This window comes from Tachysurus fulvidraco, chromosome 12, assembly GCF_022655615.1.
Source record: "Tachysurus fulvidraco isolate hzauxx_2018 chromosome 12, HZAU_PFXX_2.0, whole genome shotgun sequence".
Lineage (NCBI taxonomy): Eukaryota > Metazoa > Chordata > Actinopteri > Siluriformes > Bagridae > Tachysurus > Tachysurus fulvidraco.
Window position 1 is genome coordinate 1,386,943 of NC_062529.1, and position 10,000 is coordinate 1,396,942.

General features: G+C 41.6%; 1 protein-coding gene and 1 long non-coding RNA gene across 28 annotated transcripts in view; one reads left to right on the plus strand and one right to left on the minus strand.

The window, feature by feature from the left end:
• nrxn3a (neurexin 3a) overlaps positions 1 to 10,000 on the minus strand; it is a 271,775-nt gene that overhangs the window by 75,970 nt on the left and 185,805 nt on the right. For all 27 annotated transcript variants that reach the window (XR_007144532.1, XR_007144531.1, XR_007144530.1 and 24 more), the window contains one exon: positions 1 to 57. This exon is cut by the window's left edge and continues 125 nt beyond it. Coding sequence is in view for 23 of the 27 variants with exons in the window: in XM_047821599.1 (XP_047677555.1) it covers positions 1 to 57 (57 nt within the window). In the remaining 4 variants the exon portion in view is untranslated. The remainder of the gene's footprint in view (positions 58 to 10,000) is intronic.
• Positions 4,601 to 9,296, plus strand: LOC125146024. Its single transcript, XR_007144533.1, has 3 exons — positions 4,601 to 4,828; positions 7,660 to 7,704; positions 8,952 to 9,296. It is a non-coding gene; the product is annotated as an uncharacterized LOC125146024 (long non-coding RNA).

The window sequence follows — 10,000 nt, forward strand, 5'->3', positions numbered from 1 at the left end:
CCGGCCAGTTGTAGGTGATCAGACCTCCTCCTTTCCCAAAGATGAACGTCGTTCCAGCTGTGGAAAGAAAATAGAGGGAAAAAAGATCGTCATTGAGGCGTCATTAAAGCGACAATATGTAAAATCTCACCAGGCACGTGGAAGTCATCAGTGTGTGGTTTGATCAGACTGAACAGAGATCAGAATTTAAAGAGAAATGTTAGGTGGTTGGTTTGCTGATGCATCATTAAAGATGCCATTTGTAGCATCTAAATGTTTTCCTTGACGTGTGATAATCAGTTCAATAACTCTCAACCTTTCTGCCATCTTTCTGACCAGGAAACAAGCTCCGCCCCCAAGTTCAGCTTTACCGCTTATGTATAAATACACCGTAGGTTTTAGTTCAGGGAAACGCAAAGCACTAGATCTGTTTGGATTGGATTTGTAATTAATCTCACAGACAGCAGGGGGCCATAAAAATGACCAACAGCTTCTTTAAACAGTTCTGAACATAAAAACGAATCGATTCTGCAAAAAAAACGAATACAAGCTACCGTTTCTCACCGAATACGGTTTAAAGAAGGAATTCCTAAAGCGATCTAAATATCATCCCTGACTTTCGTAATTTTTTTTTTACTGATTCATCATAAAAATCATAAAATGAAGAAATATATATTTATATATTTATATGTCTATACTGAAGCAGGTGTTGAATAGTGTGGAGTTATTTTTATATGTCATATGAGCTCCATAACCTGACTTACAGTACAGACACACGATGCTCCGACCGACACGGAACGTGTGATGGATCATAAAAAAAAAAAAACACTCATTTTTTATTCCCACATTCTTGTAAAGTCCATGTGATATTTTTACTTCCTTCTATTTCGGTTTAAGATCCACATGGTAACTGTTTGAGAACCTGTTCTGAGCTCCACCTCCGTTCAAACTGAATTAGAACGATGATCTCATGAAGACACCTCATTCAAACGTCCTCCTGAATTTCACACATGTAGGCCAAAGACTCTGAGGATGTTTGTGTCACGTTTAAGTCACCCGAGTCTCCACGACTCGCCTCTTCGCCTCGCGTCGCCATCCAGGGGCCTGAGCATGAATAATGTCCGTTCCCGGTTCACAGGAGCCGTAATTCCTCGGGTCGGAAATTCCCAAAGCAGGCTGCGGAGTAACGCTGCGACCCGTACGCTTTAAATATAACTCCGCACAGGGAATAACGCAATACGCCAGGGTTCGATGCATGGATTTTCACAATCATGCATTTCTGTCAGGACCACTTTGTCAAATGAGAATTTATTAGATGATAGCATACAGTTTGTGTTGGAGGTATGGTTCTGTTCTGAGCAGGAATCCGCACGCCCGTCCGGAGAGCAGCGACTAGAAAATAGAATAAACCCCCCGTATAACAGAACCAGAACCATTGGGGCAGTCATGGCCTAATGGTTAGAGAGTCTGACTTGTAACCCGTAGGTTGTGGGTTTGAGTCTCGGGGCGGCCACGACTGAGGTGCCCTTGAGCAAGGCAATGAATCCCCCCCAACTGCTCCCTGGGCATCGCAGCATAAATGGCTGCCCACTGCTCGGTGTGTGTGTGTGTGTGTGTTCACTGTGTGTGTGTGCACTTTGGATGGGTTAAATGCAGAGAATGAATTCTGAGTATGGGTCACTGTACTTAGCCGTATGTCACTTCACTATTAATCATGAATAGAGTGTTTTATTTTTTTGGCAGATAAATGAATGAATGGATAAATAAATAAATAATTAGAGAGAGAGAGAGAGAGAGAGAGAGAGAAATATGTGGAGATCTAAGACGTAAACCGGTACAACGAATACAGGTTCCAGCATGGTGGAGTCGAGGTTGGAGGAGGGAGTTTAAGTCGCAGCAGGAGCGACGCGCCAAATGGTCGGGTAATATGGATGTCATAACCGGATTGGTGCGCGTCGTGGACCGCTGATTACCAGCTGATGCACGCTTGACGACGTGGCCTGCCAGAACTAACGCGATGCTTGATTATACATGAAGGTAAAGATATTAGAGCTGGAACTAAAATGTTTAAAAGAAAAGTGGGGCAGTTTTAATTCTGTGTAAATCAACGCTGTGGATAAAGAATCAAAGCTAAGGATAAAGGATGCTAAAGGAACGGCTAGAAAAGTGTTTGTTTTGTATCGTGTCGAGTTAAAAAAAAAAAAAATCATGCTCTCACGGAGAAACAGACGAGACGAGAAGACATCTGGCCGACCGACTCTCCACTCGAGTACCATGTCAAGTGGAACATCTGGCCCTGGAGCTCAGCCGCCTCGCTAACAATTCAGTAACAATGCCATTACCCAGGCTGCCGCAGGGCTCACAGCTCGCAGCTCCTCCATTCACCTCTCCATCCTTCATTTTTATCCTCCATCTCGCTCACACTTTAATATAAGACCCCGGCAAAGAAATAAATAAATAAATAAATATCTAAAATAAAATGGCAGCAGGCTGGAATCGGGTACGGTGAACACTCACATGCATCATTTACTGTATATGCAGCAGAAACTAAATTTAAAAAGCTAAAAGTTCTCACAGTTGGAGAATAATTAAAGGTGCTGTTTGTAGTAGTTTCTCATAAAAGTCTTCCTATATGTATCACAATCAGAGTTTCAGAGATTCAGGAAAAAAAAAAAAACATCCTTGCGTTCTTATTTAAAACAACAACCAAACAGCTTTTTGTTTACATTTTCTGGCCCAGAAATGAACGACCCCCGTTGGCAGCCGATTTCCCTGACGTTACGGCAATATGCATGTTACCTTTGAAAGACTCCACACATATACAGGAAAGGTTTCAACAGAAGTTAAAAAGAAGCCTGTGAGGTTTCCTCATTTAAAAACAAGGTTTCTGTTTACACTTTTCTGGCCCAGAAATTTGCTCCACCCTCTGTCAGAGTTAACCTGCTTTACTCCTTCTCCTAATGGGCAGTCATTTCAGGTCATGAGGCTGTATGAAGGAAGCAAGGACTAGATGCTTGACTAGTTTCTTCGATTTAAAATTCTGGAAACATCTTTCTGACCCAGAAATAAGCCCCGCCCCTGGTCTTTTTTAAAACTATTTTTTTCAGTTTCTGAAAAACTACTGAATAACTAATGAACTCTTTCCCTATCAGTCTGTCAGCGAGATTCAATTCACTTCAGTACACGTTGGTAAAAATGACAGACTGCCGCTTTAATGATAATAATAACAACAATAATATAAAAGTTTTCCCTGCTATACTACATGAATCTCCTATTTATTAAAGTAAAAGTTGCTCACGGAGATAAAAAAAAAAAAGCAAGGCAAGAAAGAAAGCCCTCGATCTTTACTCTAAAAGCACTTAAAGGTGATTATGCTTCATTTGCGTCACACATCAGGGTGTTTTAGCGTCACTTTGGGTTGGACAAGTGAAAAACAGGAAAGCTTTTAAAACAATTAAAAAGCCAAAGTGTTTCTTTGCCTTTGTGCATGCTGATGAGCTCACAAACACATCCAAGGTGTGATTCAGAATGAAGGAGTAACGTAGTGGAGACTTTTATTCGACTTCAATTCTTTTTTTTTTTTTTTTAACAGGACGGAGACGAATCGGCGGTTTGTTCGAAGCAGAAAGTCTATATTGAGAAGAGAGATGCTTTTAATCAATTATCCTGTTAGCTGGAAACAAACCTGCTAATGGAAATCTTAACTTGATAAGCTTTTAAACGAGGACGCGAGCCGTAAGTAGAGGAATAAAAGACAGTTATTGGAACATATCAAATGGTGTGAAGCTCAGGGATTGTGTGGGGAAGGAAGTTTTAATGGCTCTGCTGGAGGAGATGTTCCATTAAGACGACGTGCGTGGGATTATGAGAATAGTAACGCATTTTACAGTCTTAAAGTTCGCCGGCTTTTTAAAAAAAATTTGTTGGGGGGGGGGTGTTTAAATTAACGCGGTATCGAGGAGTCAACAATACGGAGGAGACGAGGATCGGTGGGAGCAGAGGTGTCGCTCAGCACAGTGTACTGTAAAGTGAATAGAACAAACTCTCTATCTATCTATCTATCTATCTATCTATCTATCTATCTATCTATCTATCTATCTATCTATCTATCTATCTATCTATCTATCTATCTATCTATCTATCTGTCTGTCTGTCTGTCTGTCTGTCTGTCGATAAAAAAAGCAACAACGTATATATCTATATATCCACCATCCATCCAAAAACCCGCCCACTATCCATCCATCCATCCATCCGTATACCATCCATCCATCTATAGCAGGGCTGAATTAAAAAAAAAAGCAACAAATAAAAAAAAAATCCACTAAAATGTAAAACACACACACACACACACACACACACACACACTACACACAGGGTATGGACTAAATAAATAAATAAAATAAATAAATAAAAATAAATAAATACAATAAAAATAAAATAGAATAAAATAATCAAATAAATAAATAAATACATAAATAAATAAAATGCAATGAAATAAAATGCAATAAAATAATCAAATAAATAAATAAATAAATAAAAGCATGAATCAGCTGAATGTTGACCATATTTTAACTTGATATATAAATAAATAAGGGTTTGGACTAACAGAGTTCACTCTAACGCTAGAGGTCTATCGAATTCTGCAGGTAACGCCATCCAGGCGTTTGGAAACGGGACGGACGTGAGCGTGTGGCATTCGTCTGCAGTGCAGAGCACCACGGCCGCCATCACCCCATCACACAGAGGCCGAGGACGTGAGAAATCCTCCAACTCCCTGGACTCGGACTCGCACGGCAGCCACGTGAACCTTGGAGATACTTCGATGTATCAGTTCTGTGGAAACCTGCAGGTCAGTCCCGGGGTTCCTCTGAGAGGGAGCCGAGGTGGGAGAGTTATATATACTGTAATTACTCTGTATTTAATAAACCTTTTGATTACTAGTCAATTTTATATATATCCTTGACATGTTACAGTGCTAGAAAATAAAGAAAGCACTGCATGCATTAATAGTCCTTTTATTTCCAGTAATCTTCATTTTAAGCCTCGGATCGGAGAAAGAGAGAATATCTCTTCGTCGTCTTGGATTCGTTTTCGAAGTAAAAATTACAGATCGCAAAAAAATCCGACAGAACAAATAATAAAACTACACCGAACTACAAAAAGAGCAGCGCCGCTCTTCCCAGATACCGACTAAGCAACATTTTCATATCTTAATGGTGATAAATGATGCAACATTTAGACGTACTGAAGCATTCGTTTCCATTTCTTTTACCCGAGCGATAGGTCGAGACCTCTCTCCAGAAGTGAATCATAAATTATAAAGAGTTTTTGTAGAGTATCAGATGCTGCTTTATCATCCTGGACTTTGGCTCTGTCAGTTCCACCATCACACACACACACAGGAATCCATTCATTATACTGTCACCAAACCTCTTATAAAAGCCGGTGTTCCTCCAATATTCATGTTTTACCTCACAGTTGCTGAGAGAGAGAGAGAGAGAGAGAGAGAGAGAGAGAGAGAGAGAGAGACCATGCCAGACACACTAACAGAAGCTCTTGCTCATCTGCATAAAACTCATTTCCCCCGAGCTCGAGGCCAGATTTCACCAAGCCAGCGCCAAGCTGCCACACGGTGTACTGATAACGTCTGGAGGGTTGAAATGATTTTCAACAGGGCACGAGACGGTGCGAACTCATTAAATCTTTCACACGATCGATTCACTCTTTTGTTTAGAGCGCCACGTCTACGCCGTACAGTAACGGACCGGAGGTATTTACCGTAGTAAAGTAAAGCCGGAACGATGACCGAAACATTTTTTGCGGTTGTCGTCGGACGTAAACATACAGCTTCACGGAGGCGTGCACTGTATGTAAAGGTGGAAACTAATTAACATCTTATTTATCATTTCGTTCGCGGCTAAGTACTGTACTTCACTCATTAGCTGGGCTTCGAACCCTGAGTCTGGAGAGGATTCATTAATATTATACTCTAAACTCTGAGCAATGGAACAGTCACAGTCGCCGGCGTCGAAATACGAATAACGTACAATACGATACAAATAGCCGTCGGGCAAAATCTACAAAGCTACAGTACATACATGAGGGGCAAGTGGTGGTTCAAGTGGTTACGGTGCTGGCTCGTTGATTGGAGGATCAGGGGTCAAGCCCAAACACTTCCAAGCTGCCACTGTTGGGCCCTTGAGCAAGGCCCTTAACAATCTGACCCCAGTTAAGATATGTGAAGGAAAGGCTTCTGCTTCGCTACACAACAGATTAAGTCTTGAACCGAAGTTAGACGATTCGTGGCCAAAGTAAAGACTAAACGTCCGGACGGTGTGATGTTACCTTCACCGCTCTGAGAAGAACAATGACGTCCTGCTCTATTTTCGATCCGTTTCTAGTTAGTTTAATAACTGGCATGTGGCAGCCTAGTGGTTAAGGTGTTGGGTTACCAATCGGAAGGTTGTGAGTTTGATCCCAGGTCCACAAGGCTGCCACTGTCGGGCCCCTAAGCAAGGGGCTTAAACCTCAAAGATGCTCAAAGTTGCTGTAAATGTGAATTGTTCAGCATATTTTCTCTCAAATGGAGGAACGGCTTCAACAAACTTAGTCATGGGCTCCAGATACACACAACGTTGTGACCACAATCTAAGTACCTCAACACTATGAACTACTATCTCGGTGTCAGTGTATTAATTCGTAGGCAAGCACAAATATAAAGCCAGTGTGTCATCGTGTAATTTTACAGCATTAGCATTAGCATTTTGCTACACAGTTCTCTTTAGCGGACTGATTATTTAAGACCCTACACACCGCAGACTACTGCTTCGGACCCGATCTAAGGAAACACTACCGGAGGATTTTCCAGAACCTCTGGCAACCTCGCGAGTCAGTACGAAATCCCGCTGCACTCATTTGTGTCATATTTAAGGTGGATGGTGCTGCGTTTAAAGCCGGCGCATTAAGCCGAGCTGCATCTGCTCTTCTATAATGTCTGTAATAAACAAAAAGACACAGCAGCAGAAAGACGAGGAGAAAACATGCACTCAGACACTTTCCACCTAAAAGTTTCCTTGAGGTTTGTTTGTGGTGATTAGGGTTCCTCAGTTTCCTCTAATTTACCTCCATTTCCTTTTCATAACTCAGCTTTTCTGTGCTTTTAAGAGTGTCCAGATTTTTGAGTGCATTCAAGTACACTTTGGAGCCGAGAAATTGCTAGGACATGCCAAAAAAAAAAAAAAAAAAAAAAAAAAAAAAAAAAAAAAAAAAAAAAAAAAAAAAAAAAAAAAAAAAAAAAATAAAAAAAAAAAAAAAAAAAAAAAAAAAAAAAAAAAATAAAAAAAAAAAAAAAAAAAAAAAAAAAAAAAAAAAAAAAAAAAAAAAAAAAAAAAAAAAAAAAAAAAAAAAAAAAAAAAAAAAAAAAAAAAAAAAAAAAAAAAAAAAAAAAAAAAAAAAAAAAAAAAAAAAAAAAAAAAAAAAAAATAATAAAAAAAAAAAAAAAAAAAATAAAAAAAAAAAAAAACCCCCCCCCCCCCCCCCCCCCCCCCCCCCCCCCCCCCCCAACACCGCCCCAAACACATCCCCCCCCACCCCCCCCCCCCCCCCCCCCCCCCCCCCCCCCCCCCCCCCCCCCCCCCCCCCCCCCCCCCCCCCCCCCCTTTACCCTCCCCCTCTCTCTAGGCACAGAAGCTGAAGACCAACCAAACAATAGATGTGGTTTGTGTGGTAAGTCATTTTCACAACATTAAACTCATTTGTATCTGACAGATTGCCGGGAATTCTGCCTTAAATATGCGTTAAAGCTTCAGTGCTTCGTTAATGTTAGTTTACCGAAATGTTTAACCAAGTTATTTCTAAAACTCAGGACGTTTGGAGTGAATGAGCGGATCGTGTTGTAGTCGGTGTTGTATGCTCCGTCGTCCCACCACGTCGTCGATCATTTATCCAGCATAGCACATCCTGAACATGATATTTTCTATTCTGTCCTGTCTGTTCTGATCTGTATCTGTAGCTCCAGTATCAGAAATAAAACCTGAGAGAAGCTGATAACTAAAAGATGCTCGTTGTCTTGTGATGATCTGGTGGAAAGTTCCACTCGATCGTTGACCTCGCCCTCGAGCGAACTTCCTGCTTGTGGGCTTTGTAGTGCAAAATGCTGAACTGGATGTGTTTCTTATCTTTTGGCTTTTAAAGTTCAGTAAATGTCATTGTACATAATAAAAGCAGCATTACACACCGGAGTGACATTTAGTGCTACTGCGGCGTGACCAAACAGCCTTAAAAACACACACACACACACACACACACACACACTTAGCCTGTACGTTCCATTACGGCATTATTCATCTTTATCTGTGTCATGTATATCAAACACAAAGTGGAATTTTTATTTCACTCCTTAACTAAAAGCGCATCAGCATCAGTCACTTTATAGTATTCCGAGACTCTAGCGCCGTGGAGGACCGATCTGACGGAGCGGTGAAGATGTGTAAAAAGTTTTAGTTGGAGAAAAATGAAGCGCCGCATTTGGAAGAGTGTTTCCAGACGTGGAGCTTCCGAACGTCCTCAAAGCAACACCACGAGGAGCGACACCACACACACGGACCAGGCTGTCTGATTATTTTAACTTAGGTTTTTGAAAAATCTCAGACAGGGGTTAAGGGGCAAGTCGTGGCCTAATGGTTAGAGAGTCTGACTCGTAATCATAAGGTTGTGGGTTCGAGTCTCGGCACTTGAGCAAGGCACCGAACCCCCTCAACTGCTCCCCGGGCGCCTCAGCGTTAATGGCTGCTCCGGGTGTGTGTTCAAGGTGTGTGTTTGTGTGTTCACAGTGTGTGTGTGTGTGTGTGTTCAATGCTGTGTGTGTGGGTCAAATGCAGAGAACGAATTCTGAGTAATTCTGAGTACACTTTCTGATCTGACTCAGAGTCACGTTCCTATTTCGTTCCTAATCTCCTTCATGTCTTTGTCAGGATCCTCAGATCGACAACCCCAGCTCCTCCAACTCCATCTCGGGGAACTCAGCATCTCCGCCAGGCTTTAGTGCTCCGCTTCTCCTGCTGCTCAGCTCTTTGCACTGCTCCCTGACGCTCCTGTCACCCAACCCGGCACTGCTGTGGTAGCCACCCGGCCGACGCACCACGTGGACGCTCGTAATTTGTATTAAAAAAAAAAAAAATCTCGGATATATGTTCCAGGTGTCCCTGTTGTAATCACGTCCTCTCACTGTCTCCTCTGTATTTTTACAGCTCTGAGTTTTCTGAGCTTCGGTTGATGCGAAAGTGATTTTTGGTGTAATCCGAGTTTTATTTTTTATTATTTTTTTTTCCTTTTGTACCTGGAGATGAACGGCGGAAAAAAAACAAACGTCCGCGCGGCTTTCGAGACGTACGACGATCCGGTCTCGTAGCCGAAAGACGTGAGATCTCTTAAGTGTTTGACGAATCTCATCCGTGTTACTCGCGTACTGTACGTCGTGTGTCGTATTACGTGCGTCGACTTTTAAGAGGCACGCGAATCGAAGGCTCGCTGCGAGGTTTTGTCAATTTCAAGCCTTTTTAAACACACATACAGTAGTGTCAGAGACTTGGAGTAACTTTCCGACGCGTGCACAAAAAATCGCTTTGTTCGCTGGGATTTCTGTTGTGCATGATTCTTCTTATATCTCCGACGACCGCTTTCATAGCTTTAATCCGATTATTTTCGTGCGACGTAGCTATTCGTACAGTACATGTACAGTATATATATATATATATATATATATATATATATATATATATATATATATATATAAATATATATATATATATATATTTTGAGATCCTGCTTTGGGTCAGGAAGACTGTGCCTGGGTCATGTTGAGCTGAGTGCCTCCAAGTCTATAAACAGTCACCACTGGTGTATATATACGACTTCCTCAAACTCACATCCTCTGTTATGAAACTTCACCGTAATCGTAGCCGTCACCGGTCTGAACTCGTCCGTCCTCAAAGTGCACCTTTATAATGCCTTTAAAGTGTAA